This window comes from Rhinoraja longicauda, chromosome 7, assembly GCF_053455715.1.
Source record: "Rhinoraja longicauda isolate Sanriku21f chromosome 7, sRhiLon1.1, whole genome shotgun sequence".
In the NCBI taxonomy this organism is placed as follows: domain Eukaryota; kingdom Metazoa; phylum Chordata; class Chondrichthyes; order Rajiformes; family Arhynchobatidae; genus Rhinoraja; species Rhinoraja longicauda.
In genome coordinates, this window is record NC_135959.1 from 59,613,825 (window position 1) to 59,638,833 (window position 25,009).

Sequence of the window (25,009 nt, forward strand, 5' to 3'; positions counted from 1 at the left end):
TTTTTTACACAAGGAGTGGTGGGCATATGGAACAAGTTGCTGGAGAAGGTAGTTGAGGCAGGGACTATCACAACATTAGAAACATTTAGACAGATACATGGATAGGACAGGGATACGGTTTAGAGGGATATGGTCAAACGCAGGCAGGTGGGACTAGTGCAGTTGGGACATGTTGGTCGGTGTGGGCAAATTTGGCCGATGGGCTTGTTTCTTTGCGGTATGACTCCATGACTATATGACTGTCTCCAACGGGAGTTATGGGACCCTCTCTCACTGCCTCTCCCCCCTGTGATTCCTGCCCCTCTTCATGTTCTTCACAGATGCTGTCTGACCTCATGTTACTCCAGTTCTTCGTGGCTTCATCGTCAGAACTCAGCAGCAAGCACCAAAACCTCACTAGACCAGCATTGATAAGGGCCCTCACTCTCAGATCCTTCCTGCACCATCAGAGTCTCATTCTCACCTCATTCTGGCCTTGAGATAGCTGCAATGCAGATGGGACAATCAGCGACCTCCATGGACTGTGAATTTATCAAGAAGATCTTGAAAGTGATGCAAGGGACCTTGTCAAGGATAATCCTAAGAAACCTTGCCACAGAAGACTCTCCGATCCATGGTCTATTCCCAGCGTTGCATAAGGAGTCAAGCAACGGCTGCTGCTGGAACTCAGTGAAACGTGCTCTTTGATTTCTCTTTCATTGTAATAAGAAGTCTGTAAGACAATGCTGCCAATTGGCACTTTCCAGGATATGGGAATACACATTGTGGTTCACGTCGAAGCTCAGTGTTGCCAATGCACAGCCTTCGTGGGGAAGGACTTCAATCTAAGGTCCTACTTAGGACTTAGGACTTCAATCTAAGGTTACACAGCAACCAAACAAGGAGCTGTGTTCAGTGGAACAGCCACTTAAATACATGTGTGCATTGAAGAAAGTGGCAACATGAGTGGGTTTGATGGATTGTAAGTATTGGTTTGATAGCAGAATGAATGTTTTGATTTGATGACAATATCATGTCATCATGTACTGATTTATTGTACCTCCTACATATTATATCCTGTATATTTCAGTGAATAAAGCTTGTTTTGAAATTACAGGACGGAGTCACAGGGAAAGTATGCAAACTCCACACCAGAGGACAGTATTGAGCTGAGGTCATTGGAGAATTGAGACATGTGTACTACCTGTAGCGTCACTGTGTTAACCTTGCGGTGTAATTATCCTTGATGGTAAATATTTTAATGCAGGGACAGAACAAGTAATATGGATATAACTTACATGACCATCACCTTATATCTGACGAACATTATTCTTTGAGAATAATTCCACTGGACTATTTTCTGTCCAAGGTTGCAAGATTCATTTAAATTTTATCATTTCAAGCACACCTCAATTTGCAGAGAGTCTCTGTACTCCTCTACATACATTCCCATGACAACCACACATTAATTTTTGGCTGCCCACGTTACAGTCCGCCTCTACAGATTATCGTTTTGATTCCACATTTGCAGGTTAGGAAGCTTTTTATTGTAATATTAATCTAACAGCTGCAGCTGGTATAGTGACACTTTTCTGTAAAGGTAATTAATTTATGAGATCAGTGGCAAAGGCAACAATTACTGCCCATTTCAGGGAATTATGTTCTTGGTCCCCCATGTTTTCACAACTCGCCAACACTCTCAAGTGCTCTACCATTCACTGTGTGAGCCCTGTTCTGGTTTAACTTACCAATATGCAACATCTCACACTTAGCTTAGTTTAGTTTAGTTTAGTTTAGAGATACCGCGCAGTAATAGGCCCGACCAGCGATCCCCGCATATTAACACAAGCCTACACACACTGGGGATTTACACATTGCACATACCAAGTATGTTTACTTGGTATAAGTAATACCAAGTAATTTACACATACCAAGTATACAAACCCAAGCCAATTAACCTACAAACCTGGAGTGTGGAAGATCTTGGAGACAACCCACACGGTCACGGGGAGAACGTACAAGCTCCGTACAGACAGCACCCGTAGTCTGGCACTGCACGCACTATAAGGCAGCAACTCTACCGCTGCGCCACCGTGCCCAACTTATCCAAGTTAAATTCCACTTGTCATTCCTTGGCATATGTTTCCAGTTTATGTACATCCAGTTGTATTCTTAAATAACTTCTGTACAGTCCACTCCACCACCAATTTGGTGTAATCCACAAAATGTATTGATCATCTAAATTTTAGATATTGTGTTGCCACTGCTGCTACCTTTGCCTTGACAGTAAATCTAAGAATCTGCTAAGGGCCTCTCCTGTTGTAGCTTAGAACACCTCTCTATCTTCCTTTCTTCCACCCACAAGTCTATCCTATCCATTTTATCCACCATCTACTCCTGCTGACCTAAAACATTCCTTACTAGATCTTTTCTGGACATAGGTTTATGGTGAGGGGGTAAAGATTTAATGGGAACCTGAGGAATAGCTTTTTTACACAAATGGTGGTGTGTGTATGGAACAAGGTGGTTGAGGATGTAGTTGAGGTAGGTACTATCATAATGTTTAATAAATATTTAGACAGAGATATTGATAGGGTAGGTTTAGAGGGATATGGGTCAAAGGCAGGCAGGCAGGTGGAACTAGTGTAAATGGGGCATGTTGGATGGCATGGGCAAGTTGAGCCAAAAGGCCTGTTTCCACACTGTATGACTCTATGACTATGACATCACTGCCTGGATGCTGGGTCAGAATCCTGAATGAATAAATGAATGAATTAAAGAATAAATGAATGAATGAAAACTTTTATTGTTACATGTGACAAGTCAGAGTGAAATTCTTTGCTTGCATACCTTGCCAAGGTGTCATAGTCATCCATGAAGGGCGCTCACAAAGTTACAAATTCCCCCCCCCCTCCCCCACGCCAGTTCCCCCTTTGTTCTTCTTGGAGCCCTGTCACCGGGAACCCAGTGGGACCTCCCTCATCACATGGAGCACAGCGGCCCAAGATGACCACCCAGCACCACCTTGTCCAGTGCAGGTGGGGAACTGTAATAACTGCTGTCCCTAGTGCCGATTCCCACATCCAGAGATTGAGAGCAGAATGGGAGCTGTGTGGCATTGGGGTGGTGGTGGTGGTGTAGCAGGGTGAGGAAACCCTGTCCCCCAATCAATGACATTTTAGGGTGAAAGGACATCGACCTTAAATGTTAACTCCGATTTTCCTTCCAAAGGCACTAACCTGCTGAGTGTACAAAGTTTTTTTAACAGCTAAATTTTTTTCCTGCAAGTTTAAATTTTAATAAAGGCTGTTTGTTACATTGTTTAATAGAGTTAAGTGTCGATCTAATTAACTTCCTGTCAATGGCAATGGCTTGTCAATGTCAAAGGCTTGTCATTTTCAATGGTCTCCACAGTGCCACGAGCAGAATGTGTTCTTAAAGAGACAATTCACTAGTACCGAAATCCATTATAAAGAGATCCATATTAACGAGGATTACTGTATATCTTCTGCACCGGATGGTATGGAGATTGGTTATTCCTCCAGAGGTATTCCAGCATCTGAATGAGAATTCATGGCTTCACTTGCCTTGGTTAATGGAGCATTCAATAGCTACTCATCGACTTGGTATCAGGAGTCAGAATAGCTGCAAATCATTCTTTTGGAATACGTCCATATGTATCCAATAACCTTTCTTCTTCTCACTCTCTCTCTACCAGAATTACTATTCTATCGCTTTTGAGACTCTTAGGAGCTAGGTCATTGTAAATCTTGCATTGGCTCACGTTCCTCTGTCGAACATTTAATCGTCGCTTGAACACTCTGAATCATTTGGCTATTTTAATTGGCCCCATTTTACCTTGATTTTCCCCTCTCCTAGCTGCAGGGTCAAGTACCTGACTCTTGCTGAAATCCCAACGTATATTTGAAATCCCTTTAATAAACTGTGGTCAGATTCTATGGTCAGGATCATGTGGACATCCCACCTGACCAACTTTCAGAGGTCCTTGCCCCAGGGGTGTTAAACTCTTCTCATTCATTGTAGCAAATCTGATAATACAGTTGCCCTCCATTTTCTGAGACCAGGAATATACTTATAAATTAAGCATTGCTCGAGCATTTCATTGCTTTTATGGTGCCTTTGATGTAAAATCTATATGCATGGATGCTAAGGACAATGATCAAGCAGCTGGTTTCTATGTTAACAACACCTCCTGGGATATCGTAATTGTACAGCATTACAATAAGATCATTGCCACAGGAAAGGGGGAGAGAAAAAAATTGCGGCAATTATTGAAATAATTTCAAATGTCTTATATAATGGTGAACAAGTGTATTTGGAGTGGATTTGCTGAACCATACAAAGCAGTGTGAAAGGGAGATGGCGCCATCTACTGACAACCTGTAAAAGATGTTACATTTAAAGTGAAAATCTCGGAGTAGATGTAACAAGCTGAAAATGTGGGATTCATTGGACAAGCATTACTTTGAACATCATTGTGATTACTTGTAAAGTACAACCATCTTGTTGTATTTTTTTTTAATTCTTTTGTCATTTAGCTGAACCCTTCAGTCAATAATTGGTTCATTTAATAAAACGTTAAATTTTAAACAGTATATTCATTTGCAATGTATAATATTTAAACAAAATACCTGCTATAAACCAACAACTTATTTATATAGCAACGATTGCACACCAAATTTTTTTTTATGGTGCTTGACAGGAGTACGGTTAAACAGGAGATAGAGACAAAATGCTGGAGTAACTCAGCGGGACAGGCAGCATCTCTGGAGAGAAGGAATGGGTGACATTTTGGGTTGAGACCTTATTCAGACTCTGTTTGTCCCACTGAGTTACTCTAGCTTTTTGTGTTTATCTTCATTTTAAACCAGCATCTGCAGTTCCTACCTACACATTACTATTAAACAGGAATCAACTAAGACGTTAATATTGGATAAGATGACCAGAAGGTTAGACAAAGGGTTAGATTATAAGGAGCATCCGAAGAAGGAAAGAGAGGTAGAGACAGTGAGAGAGTTAAGGAGGATGTTCTATCATCTAGGGGCTGAGCAGCTGAAGGCACAACTGCCAATGGAGGAGTGATTAAAGTCAGCATTAAGCAAGAAGCTAGAATTAGATCAGAAATGTAGGATCATTGAGACATTTAACGTATGCTAGAAATGGAGCATTTTCTGTTGTCAAACTGGTAAATTTGTGTATGAGGCCAATGAACAGGAGCAATAAATAATCAATATAATACTGACAAACATTTTTTTCAAAATAAATCATCATTTAATACGCACAATATATGCCAGAAAGTCCCAAACCAGTGAATTCACCACTTCAGGCAGCTTATTGTTGTTGTTCCTGAGGAATAGCACCTCATCTTCCCTTCCTTGTTTGTGTCAAAATTGACCAGTTTGAGTTTAATATTGTGTACCTGTAGCATTAACTCAGTTTTTCTCTCTCCATAAATGCTTTCTGCCCTGCTGAATAATTCCAACATTTTCTTTTATTTCAGATTTCCAGCAACTGCTATGTTCTGCATTTCACAGTTCTAACATTGTTAACGTGTTTGTATTTTTCCAGCACCGTCCGGCGCAGCCTGGAACATGGCAACGACAACAGCCTGACCGCAGGAGAAGACGGCAGGGGAAGAGAAAAAGACATTCTGGCCTTCCATCACAGTGAGGAGGGGACTGGAGGAGACTCACTGTGATGGATGTTTCTTTTTGGGGGGTTTTGTGTTGGTTGGGGTTGTGTAATTTGCTTATTTTATTGCTCTTATTGTTGGACTGTGGGTGACGAAATTTCGTCCAAAAAACTTGTTTTTTGGATGACAAATAAAGATATCTTGAATCTCTTGAATCTTGAATTCATCTCCATTTACCTGCATGCCCAGGGGACATATCAGCATGACTGACAAGTGTTCACTTCCTCTTCTTAGACAGCAGCTATGACATTTGTCTCATGAGGATTTTCTTGGTCTCTATACTATCACAGACATTTCCTGCTTCTCCCACCCTTCCCCTCTCGCTGCAACTCAACACATGCTTATTTTCTCACTTGTTCTGTGATAGGTCATGCACTTGAACCGTTAACTCTGCAACTCTGTCCAATGAAACTGAATATCTCTAACATTTTCACCTTTATTTCAGATATCCAGCATCTGCAGTTTTTTGCTTTCTGCCTTCAAGTTGAGATATTGATTGGCAACCGGTTTATTGGTAATCAAACTGACAATGTTCTAAATGGTTTGATAATGAACAAGTTCACAGCTGACACCATTGAAGAGAAACGCAAATGAATCAGATAGTCTGAAAACGGTGCACATTGCAAAGAACAGGATGGTGAGAACAGCTGCCCATCATCCAAGCACACTTTGAAACACGGGCCATATTTAGTGGAAAGGACTGGCAAAGGTAACTCAATTCAGGGTGAAACTTTCTATGTTCCACTTTAAAGTTAAAATTTGATGCATCGTTGCAAAGTCTTGATTCTCGATTTGAACCTAGCTGCATAGCTATGACAAGGTGCATATTTAACATCAGGTCTGATGCAAAACCAGAACGTTGCAAGTCCAGACCAGTCACCATGTCAAAAGGAATTCTTGAAAGGGAATTGGAAGACTAGATCAAAATGTTGTGTTGAGAAATCTGAGTTCAGTAGGTTGGCCTCATGAATAGCAGTAGTGCCTAAGGCAAACAAAACTCTATCCTTACATGAGGGTTATACATTCATACTAAATCATGGCCTCTGTGGCCTATCAATATCCATTACCCACTTCAAACTGTATGTATGTGGAGATGACAGGAACAAAGGGACTCACAAACTGGATCCTTTCCAAGCTTATGAACAACTGAATATTCTCATACCTTCCAACAAAGAAATTTTGACCCGAAGCATTGACTCTGTTTCACTTTCCACAGCCGTGGCCTGACCTGCTGCGTATTTTCAGCTTTTTCGGTTTTCAAGGTTTCAAGGTTTCAAGGTCAGTTTATTGTCACATGTACTAATTAAGATACAGTGAAATTTGAGTTACCATACAGCCATACAGACTGAAAAGCAACAAGACACACAACCACATAAAAGTTAACATAAACATCCATCAGAGTGGATTCCACATTCCTCACTGTAATGGAACGCAATAAAGTTCAAGCTACTTCCTCTTTGTTCTCCCATGGACGGGGCAGTCAAACCATCCACAGTCGAGGCGCAATCAAAATCACAATCACAATCAAAGCCCCCGCATCCAATGATCGAAGCCACCGTCGGGGTGATCGAAACTCCTGCATTGGGGTGGTTGAAACTCTCTCCGCGGCATGGAGCTCCCGAGTCAGCCTCTTCTTACCAGAGACCGCGGGATTCATGACGTTAAGTCCACAGGCCCCGTGGTTGGAGCTTCGATCCCCAGCAAAGGGTTTGCAAACTCCATGATGTTAAAGTCCCGCAGACTCCAGCGGCTTGGAGCGCCGGGTGAGTCTCCAGGAAAGGCCGCCAACTCCACGATGTTAGGTTGCAGTGGGGGCGGAGATACAATACAGATAAAAATCGCATCTCCGTTGAGGTAAGAGATTGAAAAAAAGTTTCCCCCAACCCTCCCCCAACCCCCCACACAAAACTAACCAAGGAACACTACAACATGCTTTTTAACACATACTAAAAATAACAAAAAGAAGAAAGGACAGACTGTTGGCGAGACATTGACAGACAGACATTGACAAAAGTAGCTCACAGTACCTTACCATAAGTCGATCATTGTTTGTGTAACCAAAATGATCCATTGATTGCCACAAGCAGTGAAGAAAAAAAAATCTTCTGATTTTTTATGGAAGTAAAATGAAATTGAATGAAAAAATAGAGACCATAATGCCTTCGTGTGAGCACAATCTGAAGTTCAAGTGAAGCAAGTGCAGGTTTTTACATCGAGGTGCAGTGTTCCTCAGGTTGAAGGTTAATGTCACTACCCTAGAGGTAGTGAAGGAAAAAGTGTTCCAGAATCTGAAACCGTGATCATTTCTGGGTACAGTGCAATATTGCATGTGATTCCTTCCACATCTTGCACAGAATTTACAAAGATGATACAAAAGCTAGGGTTCAGTCCAAATCTTCCAACCTACCTCATTATGGACATTAGACTTTTGCTCTGGAACTGTAACACTACATTGACCTCTGGTATTTTTCTCTATACACTACTTAATGTTTGTGTGTATGGCTTGATTGTACTTATGTATAGAAGGATCTGATTTAATTGCCTAGTATGTAAATAAAAGCCTTTAACTGTACACATGGCAATAACAAAACAATACCAATACTGCACAAATCGTAGCATCATGTTAAAGAAGCATAAAATATGGGTGCAGATCAAAAAGCAACAACGTTTATATGATGAATGCAAGAAAAGATTAGCTATTGTGGTTCTTCTTGTTCAATTTGAAGCAGGTATGTGATATGTTAATTTATGGTATGGATGTAAGATGATGGATGAATTTGTGATTCTGGTGATTGCTTTCACCCCCAAGAGAAGATCGGCACTTTCACTTCTTACACACACACAAGGAACAGACAATTATGCAGAGATTGAAAATGAAACACACTGAATAGTTTTATGCCACATTGCTTTACTGATAATAAGCCCCTACATGCAAGATTAATTCCCAAACTAAGCACCAATTATTGTGTCCTTGCGTATGCAAAGGTTGGTGATTGTTCTTGCACAGCACAACCATATAGAGTACAGGAGTCAATGGTCCAATGGTCCAAATGTTCTTTATTATTATAAATACCGAGGTACAAAAAATGTGTTTTTTTGCATAGTTAGTCATTTATTACTGTACATAAGCAAAATCACAGATTTCAACACAGAAATCAAAGTGTATAGGAATAGTTCACTGAAACCATTTACAAGAGTCGCCAGGTTTTGGTGCCACTTTCAAAGTTCAGGTTGTTTTAAGTGCAGCTGGCCATAAAGGCTCATTGCAGGGTCAGCCTGTCCAAGCAAAACTGTAGGTGACCTCCATGCCGCTGCAGGTCGAGTCCGGTCCAAGAACTTGGTCTCATGGAACAGACCTCCCTGTTGAGTCCTAGGCAGCTGCAGGACCTCCAGCCATCGCCTTTATCTGGATCGGCCAGCAAACCATTGTCCCTCTCCTCGCCTGGCCACCATTCAGCCATTGTGTTCCGTGGGGCTCCTTTCACAGCCAACCTTGATGGCGCGGAAGGCACAAACCCAGTTCCTCTTACCGGCCCTTTAGGAGGGAGGGGAGGAAGGGGAGGGGGAGTGGGGGAGGAGAGGGTGCTGCACCAATGCAGGAGAGTCAAACCTAGGGGGGAGGCGGGGAGAGGGAAAGGGGTGAGAGGGAGGGGGGGAGGAGGGCAAGGCGAGGGGGAACAGAATGAGGCAAGGGGGAGGGGGGCGAGGGGGGAGGAAGAGGGGGAGGGAGGGAGGGAGGGAGGGAGGGAGGGAGGGAGGGAGGGAGGGGAGGGTGCTGCACCAATGCCGGAGGGGCAACGTTAGGGGAGAGGGAGGGAGGAGAGGGAGAGGGAGAGAGGAGGATCAGGGGGAGAGGAGGCGAGGGAAGGGGGTGAGGGAGGGACAGAGGGGAAAGGGGGTGGGAGGGGGGAGGGGGATAGGGAGGGAGGGGGATGGAGGGAGGGAAGAGGAGAGAGGGAAAGGGGAGGGGAGGGAGAGGGTTGAGGGGGAGAGGGAGGGGGGAGGGAGGGAGGGGGAGAGGGGGGAAGGGGGGAGGAGGGGGCAAGGGGAGGGGGCGAGGGGGCGAGGGAGAGAGGGGGGGAGATGGGAGGGGGAGTGGGGGAGGAGAGGGTGCCTGAGTAACTTGGCAGGTCAGGCTGCAACTCTGGAGAACGTGGACCCTACTTGAGATTGAACTTCACTATATGATGTCACTATAATTTGAATGAAAGCTCAGTCACCTGGGCATTTTTAAAGGGTTTAGAAGCACTATGTTCAATACTGCCTACCTTGAATGTACCAACAACAGGCTGCCTACCTTAGGAAAGACACAACATGCTGGAGTAAGTCAATGGATCAGGCAGCATCCCCATGCCACATCACAAAGAATATTTATTTAGCATTCCATCCTACACTCCTTGTGCATCTGAGGGAAAAACAAAATTTCCTAAGAGGACTCACAGTACCACTGGTAGTGGCATATATCCAATGCTGACTATGAATTAAAATCTCAAACTCTATTGCAAATCCAGCAACCATTTCTTCTTAATATATGATGAACTCATCATGAGGGAGCAGATAGAGTGTTGAATCTTTCATTATGGCCATAAGCTGCGGGGGAAATGGGTAGACAGCTCATTGTCAGTTACAAGACTCTGAATACCTGGGTGAAATAAACAATTACAATCAATGGCTAAAACATTTCACTAGTAAAATAAACCATATTCTGCGTGTTCGTTTAATATGGGGGCAATTAAATGAACATACTCTCTAATATTATAATTCACTGCCATTCCGCTCCTTCAATGGTCTCACCCCATCCTTCCCGATCGCAGGAACCTCATCCATAGCTACAGGACATTACCATTCCGCCTGACCTGGCCTTTGGTATCTCCTGATCTTAATTGCTCCACCTTTGGTGACTGTTCTTTCAACAGTTTCAGACCTAGCTGCTGAAATTTTCTCAGTTGAACTCTCTCCCTCCTATTCTTCTTCGATAAGAGGTTTCATAAAACTTCCTAACCAAAAATATGGACGCAGTCATGGCTCAGTGTCAAGTCAGTTCAGATTTTTGCTTGAATCAACGAAGTGTATGACTTTTAACTAATACTCACAAGTTGTTCTTTTCTTTGAGATATTGCAACAGAATAACATAATTATTAGAATAAAAACTCCTCTTCCATACTGATCAATCTGAGGTATTTAGCCTAATTTAGAAAAATGATGACAGGTGGAAGATGGAAGATGGGCGGCACGGTAGCGCAGCGGTAGAGTTGCTGCTTTACAGCGAATGCAGCGCCGGAGACTCAGGTTCGATCCTGACTACGGGTGCTGCACTGTAAGGAGTTTGTACGTTCTCCCCGTGACCTGCGTGGGTTTTCTCCGAGATCTTCGGTTTCCTCCCATACTCCAAAGACGTACAGGTATGTAGGTTAATTGGCTGGGTAAATGTAATAATTGTCCCTAGTGGGTGTAGGATAGTGTTAATGCATGGGGATCACTGGGCGGCACGGACTTGGAGGGCCGAAAAGGCCTGTTTCCGGCTGTATATATATGATATGATATGGTGATGAAGGAATGGTGAAATATTTCCACGTGTTGATGAATGTGACGGATGGGTTACTTGCAGGTGGTGTACGTCTCTTCCCCCTTCCTTCCTCCTTCCAATTGATCCAGGGTGTGGGTTTCGGAGTATGTACTCAGAACAGCCTTGGTAAATAATTGCAATAAGTTACAGTACAACTTTAGATGGGAGAAACTGTAACCACAGAATGCCTGTGGTCGAGGAAACAGGCTCTACCTGTTTTACACAGTCGTGTAAAATAATGGGTGGAATTACCTGTGTTTGTCTTAGGAAGGAACTGCAGATGCTGGTTTAAATCGAAGATAGACACCAAAAGCTGGAGTAACTCAGCGGGTTCAGTCAGACCCGTCTGAAGAAGGGTCTCGATCCGAAACGTCATCTATTCCTTTTCTCCAGAGATGATGTTTGACCTGCTGAGTTACTCCTGCTTTTTGTGTCTATCTTCTGTGTTTGTCTTAGATGTGTTTAACTGAGGAATTTAAACTTCCACCAATCAAGCTTATTAATATGGTAAATGAAAAATCGCTAGGACAGAATCATTTTATTTATGCCCAGTAATTGTTCTATTTAAAAATTCCTGTGGCATAAATCTTAGAAAAACTATTATTATGATTTATCTGTACTTATCTTTGATAAATCCATTCCATGTCAACAATATATTTGTCCTTGTTGAGCATATCTATTGCTCTTCAATTTGGCTTCAAATCAAACACTCTGTTAAAATGTACAGCCCCAATCCATGTGTAAACAGTATCTCAAATCTCAAATTCAGCTACATGACTGTTTATTAAATTCACAAATCTGATATCCAGACGTACATCTGCTTTAACCCCACAGCATGTTTATATTTGAATCTGATGGCTTAGTTTTGCAATTAAACAAACTGCTTGTTCACCAAGCTAATTTTCATAGCATTATTCTGGATGAAACTGGAACACACTTTCTATCTGTTCCTGATATTGTTTTCAATCATGATCGAGACAAAGAAGTCAAATGCATTTCAAAACCTAATTGAAACCAAAAAAGGCTAAATAACATTTGTTTTCAATAAATCCTAACTTTCATGCAGCCATGTCTAATACAAAGCCGAATCAAACTGAAGGTTTGTTAGCACTTTGTTTGCGATCTACTGGTTAGCTGCAGTATATATGTCATGCACTCCACACTTCACCATATTGCAATGCAGAATTATTGGAGGTACCATGAGTGTATTTGATTTCCCCATCCACCTCATAGATTCCAGGGGCATTCGTAATATATCCTCTGGTGAATGGCTGAGTAGATGTTATATCTGGCTGCTCATCTCAATGCCAGCCAGAGCTAGTGAATCTAGTGCAAAAAAAATTGATTTGAATAAATTTGTTGACCTTCACGAGTAGAGTAAGTGAAGGTAAGTGACTTGCTCTTTTTTACTTTGTTTTTATTAATGCTTCATTAATTTATATCAGTTAGGATGGTTTTACATGAATTTATTAATTAAAAAAATGTTTTGGATATATTTTAATTATGTAATTGTTTGCCAAGTATTGCTAAGCATCTGTGATCCTCAGAGACATTTGGAAGCATAAGCAGTCACAAGACCATCAGTGTGCCCAGGGTGACAGCTTTGGTTTCCCTGACCCATTTGCTACAAAGGAATGTGCCTGCTTTCACAACCTTGTTTCCATGAGTCCTTGTGGCATTAACAATCCTACAAAATCAAGTCTGTGATGAACTTCACAATAGCCCTTGGTAATTTTCTGAATGTGACAACTTTTATATCTCATCTTCCAAATTACAAGGCCCCAACACACCCAATTTACAAAAAAAGAGGAAGAATTCAAAATTAACATTGAATCACCGATAGTCTGAAGTAAGTTCAAGTACAATAATGATTGATATTAACATAATTACTGAGATTAATAATGTTTAAATTATTTGTATTTGCATTTCTGATTCATAAAATGCAATCCCGCATTGCATTACTTGCATTAAAGCTAATTCTATTATATGACATTATGCTGCAAATTGAAAACCTAATAATATTATAAATGATTAAATAATACTTGCAGGCCTTAAAACATTCAATATCTAATTCTCAGTAGAAATTATTTGTTCTAATTTTATCTACAAACAGAAAGCTGATCTTCTGTTTAATCAATTGTAAAAGTCTAACATGAAATGAAACCTAATTTTAAAACATTGACTTTTCGATTGTCTTCCACTCTGTAATTTAGCCATGGATCTTCTGATGAATAATGCACCAACTAAGTAAAAACCATTTACACTAAACATTTATTTTACAGCGCAAATTAAATAATATTAATGTTTTTTGCTAAAACTAGTAGAATACCCCTTTATTGGTGTAAAGACTCTTTCTTCTTAATGATGTTCTAAACAGTTGATTTTGATAAGCTTAAGGTTTGGCTGATGTCTCTAACGGTTTTATTCTTGTTTCTCAGTTTCTTAATGGCTTCTTTGACTTTCATTGGCACAACTTTGGTCCTCAAGTTGATAAACAGCAATAAAAGTTTCCAAAGGTGATGGAAAGACTGGAGGAAAGACTAGGTGCTGAGTGCTCTCTATACCTGCATTGAGGAGGCTTTTAAACACACCTGAGCAATTACAAACATGTATCCCAAACATTATGGTGCCCTGAAATGGGGGGACTACGTATAAACACAGCTGTAATTTCTACATGGTGAAACCAAAATGTACAAAAATGGCCTTTATTAAAATCTGACAATTTGCACTTTAACCACGTTTGATTTTTTCTATTAAAAATCTCAAATCGTGGAGTACAGAGGCAAATAAATAAATGTCTGTCCCAAACATTATGGAGGGCACTGTAATTCCATCTGCCATCCTTACTTATGGCTTGTCAGATCTTACCCCATCCCTCCCTCTCATCTACAAATCATGGCCATCTCCCCTCTACTCCCTCAGTTCAGATGAAGGTTCCTGACTAGAACATCAACTGTCCATTTCCCTCCACAGATGATGGAGTTCCTCCAGCATCACTTTTTCATTTGCTCCAGATTTCACTGTACTAGTTCTTGATGATGCATAGATTTTCCATATGGTTGGGTCAACGCTGGAGAGGTGATTTAGGGTGATTAGTCCTGGAATCAAAGTGCGGTTTGGTCCCTGTAACCTTTCCTGTATTTGTGTTTTCTCCTGTTTGTTGCTATTGGGAAAAGTTGGTGAAATCATATCCAAACCTTTGTGACTTTCACAGATGGTGAAACTCTAATACTCTCCTCACTGACCTTCCAGCTTCCATTATCTTCAACCAGTCTAAAGTTCAGCCAATATGAATTTTGTGTGACATCAAGTCCCAATTACTCATCATCTCCAAGTTTACTGACAGACATACAGCATTTGTCTTTGAACGTAAATGACCTCCACTTCCCAGAGCCATCCTGTACCCCAGATTCCTATTTGCACCCACTGTCTTCTGTGCACTCAGTTAATGCTGATAAAACTTAGGGCCGTCTTCACTACAATCCTTGAAACTCTCTCACAGTGGCTCAGCTGGTAGAGCCTCGCAGCGGCAGAGACCCAGGTTAAATCCAGTCCCCGGCTGCTGTGTGGAGTTTGTATGTTCTCCTTGTGACCGCATGGGTTCCCTCACAAAGACGTGCGGGTTTGTAGTTTCAATGGTCTCTGTAATTTGTCCCGAGTGTGCAGGGAGTGGATGGCAAAGTGGGGCAACAGAGAACTAGTGTGAACAGGTGATTGGTAGCCGGTGTGGACTCGGTGAACCAAAGGGCCTGTTTCCATGCCATATGTTTGTCAATTAAATATCCCACAACTTTTCAATTCCGCGTACTCCTGGTAAATCTGTTAAATGCCACACTTTGATCAAGCTACTGAGCTCTTTCCTATTTCGGCATATCCATCCCCGTTTGAGCTTTAGATTTGCTCAGCCCTTATTCCCTGGGGCAAATCCTCGTGGATATGGGCTAGCGGGTCCGGGAGATACCTGCGGTGGAAAAACTACTTAAAAAGTTGAGCAAAAAGTGACTCAATGGGTCAGGCGCCTTCTGACAGGCGATGTTTTGGGTCGAGGCCCCTCTTCAGAAGTTCCTCCAGCACGTTGTGTTTTGCTCGTGATTCCAATATCTACAATTCCTTGAGTCTCCTACAAAATAAAAGTTAATTTTGGACCTAGTCTTGGAAAATCCTCTAGCCGCGTAAATACAAAAGTGTTCCATTTAATCTGTTTACCTGTGCATGAATGAAACCCATAAACATCCACTTCTCGCCTCCTCGTCCTTTTTTGCGGGCTCCATTCCTCGTTTATAAAGTGTACAATTACCTTGACACGAATACAGGATTGCCTGTGGAAGCAACTTTATTCCGAATTGTCATCTGACCACCGGCAAAGTAATGGAATTGCATTTAAAACGTCTAAACGCCGCCCTCTAAATGAGTTACTGCGGCATTTTGTGCCTATCTTCGATGTAAACCAGCATCTGCAGTTCCTTCCAACACAAGAATAAGCATTATTGTTAAACTTCAAATGCACCCTGCGGTCCAGAGCCCGAGGATTAAAGAAACCCGTGCTTCTTGTGCCATTCAAACGTTGGGCTTGTGATCCACAGTTCGCTTTGTGCCTTACAATGTCAGCAACCCAGTTCACACATCATCTCGCCCTCCTGACTTGCACCAGGGCAAATTCTTAACATTCTCTGGTGCGTTGGACTGAACACGGGATGTCCGTTTTTTTTAAACATTAGATTAATGAGTTTCACAGCCACCTTATTCTGCACAGAACCACTGACTGCAGAGGTGACTAGCCAGCCTGCATTCTGGAGGACAGTATGAAGGGACGTGTTTCCTACATGCCTGCTGTCTCCAAGTTATTTTGAGTGGACCGTGAATGCTGTAATTTAACCATCCAAATTCCATCTGGTGGCTTCCTTTGAAGAGTGAGTTTCAAGTTATTTACCCGTAACATGCGTTTGATGAATCGATTGAGTCTTCTCTGTGGAAATGTGAATAATTACCTATTACCGTCTAGAAGTAGTTCAAATATTATATAAGGAGTTGAACTAATCATTGTTGAGAATCACACAGATTTTGAGCGGGAAATGGAAATAAAAGGAATTGCAAAACCCCATCAGATGTGGGCTGTGGTGAGGTCGTGATTGACGCCATCAGGGAAAGAAAAAAACCTCTTTCCATTAATCCTGGGCATGTGATGCGAGGTTGAGATATAAGTCGAAGTGTTTGAATCCTCGTCCTGAATCGAAGCAGGATGAAACCATCCCAAAACGTGATTCTTTGGTTTCTTTGCGTTCAGAGCCTTTCCAGAGTCTCTCATCAGCAATTCCCCCGTGCGTGCACCTCTCCAGATGCGCTCTCCAGCAAAAGGTGCTGCCCAGTTTGGCGTGGGGACAGTTCCCCGTGTGGAGTGAGGTCTGGGAGGGGTTCGTGTGAAGACGTGCTGCTGATCTCCGTTCCTTATGGAGCCCAGTTCCCGTTCGCGGGGGTGGATGACCGGGAAAGGTGGCCGACGGTCTTTTACAACAGGACTTGCCGATGCAACCAAAACTTCATGGGCGTCCACTGCGAGGACTGCAGGTTTGGCTTTGTCGGTGCCAATTGCGCAGAGAAACGCATGTCCATCAGGAAAAATATATTGGAGCTAAGTGGCGCAGAGAAGGACCAGCTGATTGCCTACCTCAACCTCGCGAAGTACACCATCAGCCAGACCTATCAGATCACCACAGGGACTTATGCCCAAATGCGCAATGGCTCAAGCCCCGTGTTCAGAGACGTGAGTGTGTATGATCTGTTTGTTTGGATGCATTACTACACGTCCAGAGACGCGATGCTGGGTGCGTCCGGCGTTTGGCCAGATATTGACTTTGCCCACGAAGGCCCAGCCTTCCTCACCTGGCACCGAGCCTTCATGTTGATGTGGGAAAACGAACTGAGGAAGACAGTGAACAATTACAACTTCACCATCCCCTACTGGGACTGGAGAGATTCCGAATCGTGCACCATCTGTACTGACGAGTATATGGGAGGCCGCCATACCACAGACCCCAACCTTCTCAGCTTGAGTTCCATCTTTTCCGCATGGCAGGTACTACACAAAGATAATATTTTACCTCCACGTTTATTCTGTGAAAGAGAATTTAACTTAAACCGTGCATGTTCCCAATTGTAAAATATTATTTCTATACATTGGTCTATTTTTCTTCCTTCTAGGTAATATCTAACTGTGGCTGGCCTGTGGCATATTCGTTGATGTTTTATATCCTGCAGTATTTTATAATGTGGACAATATGTGAACTGACTTTCAGCTTCTCCAGTGTTGGTGGGTGAGGGGGATGGGGGGTTGGTGGAGGGTGAGGCTCATGAACATGAGCAATTGTGCAGAGTGTTCCCTACGCTGGAGTAAGACTGAACCCCATACCACTAAGATTCAGCGGCAGGTTCACTCTCTTGAAGACCCTTGAATATCGGAAGTATTGCTTAATGTACCTATAGGCGAGGTACTGTGTATGTGTGGGGCACTGTAACAAGCCTAGTTTTTAGTAATATTACATTCAAATAGTAATAAATATGAATATATTTATAGATATATATTGCTTGACTGTAATGCCCTTAAATGAAACAATGGTGAGCTGCCTCGTGGAACTGCTTCTGGTGAGTCCTTCTGGTGAAAGTGCTCCCATTGTTCTCTTGGCTGCGGAGATCCGGGATTTAAACCCAGCAACAAAGGCAGGAGATGCTTTCTAAATCAGAATTGTTTGCGATTTAGAGAGGGGAAGTGGGTTGGTGATGTTGAGAAGGATAGTGGAGGTGTTCCATGCACTTCCTACTTTTGTCCTGCATGGAGTTGGTGGCCATGGATTTGGGAGCTGCTGCTGGAGAAGCCTAGGCGAGTGATTATAGTGCACTTTATAGCTGGTAAATACTATGGCCATGGAGCAGGACTGGTGCAGGGAGTTAACACAAGGCAGAGAATGGGGCACCACTCAAGTCATTTGCTATGTCATAGAAGATGTTGTCCTCCTTCAGTACTGTTGGAGCTGCATGTATCCTGACAAAGGGTAAATATTCCATTCTTCTTCTATGCCTTTGCCTCATAGGGAGTAGAATGGGTTTGTGGAATCAGGAGGTGAGTCCGTTGCTGGTTTATACCCAACCTCTGACCTCCTATTGTGACCGTATGTTAAAGTGGCTGGCCAAATTGAGTTTCTAGTCAGCGGAGACTCCCAAGGTGTTGTTGATGGGATTGTAGTGATTTCATACCATGGATTACTACGGGTTAGTATTTTAATTCACTTTCATTGCTTTCAATGGAGATCATCATTGTCTAGCACTCTTGTATTGCGATTGGTGCTTGACATTTATCAACACATGGCTGAATGTTGCCTATGTCTTGCGAAGAACTCCTGCATTGATGTCTCGGGGCTGGATGTCGACCTCCAACAACCCCAACCATCTTCCTCACTGCATGGCATATCTCCAAGAGTTTTCCCTTTGATGTTCATTGACCATTTTTCCCGAGCATCTTGGTGCCACACCCATTCAGACCTTTCCCTTGATTTGATGGAAAATGACTCCAATCTCACTTCTTGATCTTTTTGATTGTGTTAATGATGTTTTCGGAACATTTACCAGATTCATTTCCTTCTGCATCCTCTAGAACATCACCGTGTCAATCTTGTGTGACAGTTCCATTGTATTATCCTTCTCCACCTCTGCCTAAGAATGCCTAAGAATGCATCAACAGTCTCTCCCACTAGCACAACCACTCTTTGTATCCAGTGAGGGACACTTGGACAGTGTAAAACAAAGCATGGAATCTATTTTAATTTTAAGAATAACTGCAAGTAAGTTTTGAAGTTAATAATCAATCATGTGACAATCCCGATTTCAATGTCTGTTTGCTAATTAAAACGTTCCTGTGGGGAGCATTCCGAGCAGCTAAAGCACTGGAAATAGATCAGTTTTAGTTTAATTTATTGTCATGCGTACCGAAGTAAAGCTCGTAAAATCCGATCAAAGATAGTACAAGGGTTACCAATAAGATAGATAGTAGTTCAGGACTGCTCTCTAGTTGTAGTAGGATGATTCAGTTGCCTGATAACAGTTGGGAAGAAACTATCCCTGAATCTGGAGATGTGCATTTTTACAACTCTATAACATTTACCTGATGGGAGAGGGGAGAAGAGGGAGTGGCCAGGGTGCGACTCGTCCTTGATTATGCTGTTGGCCTAGCCAAGGCAGCATGAAGTATAAATGGAGTCAATGGAAGGGGAGGTTGGTTTGTGTGATGGGCTGGGCTGTATCCACAATTCTGCAGAAATTGGTGAGGACTCTAGCTAGGTGACATCAAGACCTTTGACCATTTAGGAATGTGGGCAGTCTCAACATCTTAACAGTAGCCATGGCTCTTCTGCTTAGCTGACCCTGTCTCTAGAATCAAGTCTCTCATCTCTGCTACCATCGGGAAGAAGGTATGGAACCGGAGACCCATGACCTCTAGGCTCAAGAATGGCCTATCAATTATCTAACTCAAAGAACCACACTGTACAATCCTCAGCACAATTCTCCCTCAGCACCAAACTACAATGATTTTATGTAATGGTTGCACTATGTCCTTCAGCTTGCACTATTATGGTCTTTTTGCCTAGTATAACTGATAGTTTATTGTATTATTGTTTATTGTATATCTATTTGTTTTGTTGTGTTAACATGCCTGTAGTGCAAGAATTCACCGTGTCAGTCCTAGTACGTATACCAATTAAACATTCTTGACTTTGACATCTTACTGTTAAGATGTCAAGAGTGAAGTGTGCTTAATTGTAATATACACGGGCCGGAACAATGACTGTGTCCCATGACTCCTTCCCCTCAACAATGAATTCCAACAGGTACACTGGTTAACAGAATGACAAGAGGAAATAATACTGAGATCTTAATAGGGAAAAGCATGTGCATCTCTCTTGAACTGTTATCACTATCCTGTATATGCCCCTTAGCAATTGCACTGTGCTTTCTGAAATTCAAAGGCAGGATTGATTTGATCCTCTCAAAACTCTTCACGTAAGAGAAAATATTCCTTAAATAAAAGTAAAATAAAGAAAAAGAAAATATTCTTTCAGAAATTAAATGATGCATTCTGAACCAGGATAATAGTTGTTTGCCTATCCATTGAAATCATTAGGACTATGATGATAGGCTCCATCACTGCAAGTCCGTGAAGCTGGCTACAGACCCCATGGTTAACAGCATTGGTTCTGTCCATAGTCTAAACACTTTACACAATATGAACACAACCAGCTTCCAGGGTCTCGACCTGAAATGTCATTTATTCCTTTTCTCCAGAGATGCTGCTTGAGTCATTGATTTACTCCAGTATGTTGTGCCTATCTTCATAAATTAGCATCTGCAGTTCCTTCCTACACTTGCTTCCAAAATTGTGCAGAGTGTTCCCTACGCTGGAGTAAGACTGAACCCCATACCACTAAGATTCAGCGGCAGGTTCACTCTCTTGAAGACCCTTGAATATCGGAAGTATTGCTTAATGTACCTATAGGCGAGGTACTGTGTATGTGTGGGGCACTGTAACAAGCCTAGTTTTTAGTAATATTACATTCAAATAGTAATAAATATGAATATATTTATAGATATATATTGCTTGACTGTAATGCCCTTAAATGAAACAATGGTGAGCTGCCTCGTGGAACTGCTTCTGGTGAGTCCTTCTGGTGAAAGTGCTCCCATTGTTCTCTTGGCTGCGGAGATCCGGGATTTAAACCCAGCAACAAAGGCAGGAGATGCTTTCTAAATCAGAATTGTTTGCGATTTAGAGAGGGGAAGTGGGTTGGTGATGTTGAGAAGGATAGTGGAGGTGTTCCATGCACTTCCTACTTTTGTCCTGCATGGAGTTGGTGGCCATGGATTTGGGAGCTGCTGCTGGAGAAGCCTAGGCGAGTGATTATAGTGCACTTTATAGCTGGTAAATACTATGGCCATGGAGCAGGACTGGTGCAGGGAGTTAACACAAGGCAGAGAATGGGGCACCACTCAAGTCATTTGCTATGTCATAGAAGATGTTGTCCTCCTTCAGTACTGTTGGAGCTGCATGTATCCTGACAAAGGGTAAATATTCCATTCTTCTTCTATGCCTTTGCCTCATAGGGAGTAGAATGGGTTTGTGGAATCAGGAGGTGAGTCCGTTGCTGGTTTATACCCAACCTCTGACCTCCTATTGTGACCGTATGTTAAAGTGGCTGGCCAAATTGAGTTTCTAGTCAGCGGAGACTCCCAAGGTGTTGTTGATGGGATTGTAGTGATTTCATACCATGGATTACTACGGGTTAGTATTTTAATTCACTTTCATTGCTTTCAATGGAGATCATCATTGTCTAGCACTCTTGTATTGCGATTGGTGCTTGACATTTATCAACACATGGCTGAATGTTGCCTATGTCTTGCGAAGAACTCCTGCATTGATGTCTCGGGGCTGGATGTCGACCTCCAACAACCCCAACCATCTTCCTCACTGCATGGCATATCTCCAAGAGTTTTCCCTTTGATGTTCATTGACCATTTTTCCCGAGCATCTTGGTGCCACACCCATTCAGACCTTTCCCTTGATTTGATGGAAAATGACTCCAATCTCACTTCTTGATCTTTTTGATTGTGTTAATGATGTTTTCGGAACATTTACCAGATTCATTTCCTTCTGCATCCTCTAGAACATCACCGTGTCAATCTTGTGTGACAGTTCCATTGTATTATCCTTCTCCACCTCTGCCTAAGAATGCATCAACAGTCTCTCCCACTAGCACAACCACTCTTTGTATCCAGTGAGGGACACTTGGACAGTGTAAAACAAAGCATGGAATCTATTTTAGCAACAGAAGGTTAATTTTAAGAATAACTGCAAGTAAGTTTTGAAGTTAATAATCAATCATGTGACAATCCCGATTTCAATGTCTGTTTGCTAATTAAAACGTTCCTGTGGGGAGCATTCCGAGCAGCTAAAGCACTGGAAATAGATCAGTTTTAGTTTAATTTATTGTCATGCGTACCGAAGTAAAGCTCGTAAAATCCGATCAAAGATAGTACAAGGGTTACCAATAAGATAGATAGTAGTTCAGGACTGCTCTCTAGTTGTAGTAGGATGATTCAGTTGCCTGATAACAGTTGGGAAGAAACTATCCCTGAATCTGGAGATGTGCATTTTTACAACTCTATAACATTTACCTGATGGGAGAGGGGAGAAGAGGGAGTGGCCAGGGTGCGACTCGTCCTTGATTATGCTGTTGGCCTAGCCAAGGCAGCATGAAGTATAAATGGAGTCAATGGAAGGGGAGGTTGGTTTGTGTGATGGGCTGGGCTGTATCCACAATTCTGCAGAAATTGGTGAGGACTCTAGCTAGGTGACATCAAGACCTTTGACCATTTAGGAATGTGGGCAGTCTCAACATCTTAACAGTAGCCATGGCTCTTCTGCTTAGCTGACCCTGTCTCTAGAATCAAGTCTCTCATCTCTGCTACCATCGGGAAGAAGGTATGGAACCGGAGACCCATGACCTCTAGGCTCAAGAATGGCCTATCAATTATCTAACTCAAAGAACCACACTGTACGATCCTCAGCACAATTCTCCCTCAGCACCAAACTACAATGATTTTATGTAATGGTTGCACTATGTCCTTCAGCTTGCACTATTATGGTCTTTTTGCCTAGTATAACTGATAGTTTATTGTATTATTGTTTATTGTATATCTATTTGTTTTGTTGTGTTAACATGCCTGTAGTGCAAGAATTCACCGTGTCAGTCCTAGTACGTATACCAATTAAACATTCTTGACTTTGACATCTTACTGTTAAGATGTCAAGAGTGAAGTGTGCTTAATTGTAATATACACGGGCCGGAACAATGACTGTGTCCCATGACTCCTTCCCCTCAACAATGAATTCCAACAGGTACACTGGTTAACAGAATGACAAGAGGAAATAATACTGAGATCTTAATAGGGAAAAGCATGTGCATCTCTCTTGAACTGTTATCACTATCCTGTATATGCCCCTTAGCAATTGCACTGTGCTTTCTGAAATTCAAAGGCAGGATTGATTTGATCCTCTCAAAACTCTTCACGTAAGAGAAAATATTCCTTAAATAAAAGTAAAATAAAGAAAAAGAAAATATTCTTTCAGAAATTAAATGATGCATTCTGAACCAGGATAATAGTTGTTTGCCTATCCATTGAAATCATTAGGACTATGATGATAGGCTCCATCACTGCAAGTCCGTGAAGCTGGCTACAGACCCCATGGTTAACAGCATTGGTTCTGTCCATAGTCTAAACACTTTACACAATATGAACACAACCAGCTTCCAGGGTCTCGACCTGAAATGTCATTTATTCCTTTTCTCCAGAGATGCTGCTTGAGTCATTGATTTACTCCAGTATGTTGTGCCTATCTTCATAAATTAGCATCTGCAGTTCCTTCCTACACTTGCTTCCAAAATTGCTAGCTGACTTTTACAGAATGAGATGTGCTGTACACAGATAGCAATCATCTTCCAGATTGTGGGATATATCTGAAACCTTTTCTTTAAGTATATTTGGTGGGGAGAGCTTAGCTGAATGAATGGAGAATGGGGAGAGGGAACTGAATTATGGGGAGAAGGCTGGAGAATGGGGTTCGGAGGGAGATATAGATCAGCCATGATTGAATGGCAGAGTAGACTTGATGGGCCGAATGGCCTAATTCTAATCCTATCACTTATGATCATTTGACCTTATGAGTGCCACTAGCATAAGATTCCATACCAAGCAATGACTTCACAAGATACTATGAATGATCGATTGCTCAGTAGACGTCTTTGACTTCACGTTCCTTGTGCTGGGTCTTAGACAGTGAGAAAGATCACTCCTGCTTTTCAGAAGAAAAATAATTCTATTCTAATATAGTGTATGTAGCACATAAAATCAGGAGACAGTTGTATTGTAAGTACGGTGGAAGTGATAGTCACTCTTCACTTTAATATGAAGGAAAGAACTGCAGAAGCTGGTTTAAATTAGTAGACACAAAATGCTGGAGTAATTCAGTGGGACAGGCAGCATCTCTGGAGAGAGGGAATGGGTGACTTTTCGGATGGAGACCCTTCTTCAGTCGGAAGAAGGATCTCGACCCGAAACTTCACCTATTTCTTCTCTCCAGATCTGCTGCCTGTCCCACTGAGTTACTCCAGCAGTTTGTGTCTACCTTCACTTTGATATGTTCATGTATTCTTATCAAGGTAGGTGGTTTGTTGGGTTATAGTGTACGTGTAATAACATACAGGATGATCAGTCTTTTGTACTTGCAGAAGGTAGTCAATACTATGCCCCCACATGCATTTTTCCCACTATTCCCCCCCCCCCCCTTTTCCTCTCCCCCAGTCCACCTAGATCTTTACTTCTGGATTCACATTTCATTCCACTCCGTGTCTTACAGCCTCGGGTTTTTTTTCTTCATTTATGGCCTTTTTTCACCCATCTGCCAATCCAAACCCCTCTCACCTGTATCCACCTATCACTCGCCAGACTTTGTCCCACCCACCTTTCTTTTTCCAGTTTTCTACCCTCTACTACAATCAGTCTGAAGAAGGGTCCTGACCTGAATGTTGCCTACCCATGACTTGCAGATATGCTGCCCGACCGAGTTATCCCAGCACTTTGTGTCTTTTGGAAGCCAGCATCTGCGGTTCCTTATGTCCCAATATTATTGTCCGCCCTCCTGTTATAAT

At 42.2% G+C, this 25,009-nt stretch overlaps 1 protein-coding gene and 1 long non-coding RNA gene across 2 annotated transcripts in view; both read left to right on the plus strand.

Annotated features, from left to right (window-relative positions):
- The window catches only part of LOC144595573 (uncharacterized), a 45,187-nt gene extending 39,412 nt beyond the window's left edge, over positions 1–5,775 (plus strand). The window contains exon 3 of the long non-coding RNA XR_013547511.1: positions 5,569–5,775. This is a non-coding gene — a long non-coding RNA (uncharacterized LOC144595573). The remainder of the gene's footprint in view (positions 1–5,568) is intronic.
- A 10,497-nt stretch (positions 5,776–16,272) lies between these two features.
- The window catches only part of tyr (tyrosinase), a 46,495-nt gene continuing 37,758 nt past the window's right edge, over positions 16,273–25,009 (plus strand). Inside the window, exon 1 of the mRNA XM_078402691.1 lies at positions 16,273–17,331. Within this exon, the coding sequence (XP_078258817.1) occupies positions 16,498–17,331 (834 nt within the window). The 5' untranslated portion in view covers positions 16,273–16,497. The remainder of the gene's footprint in view (positions 17,332–25,009) is intronic.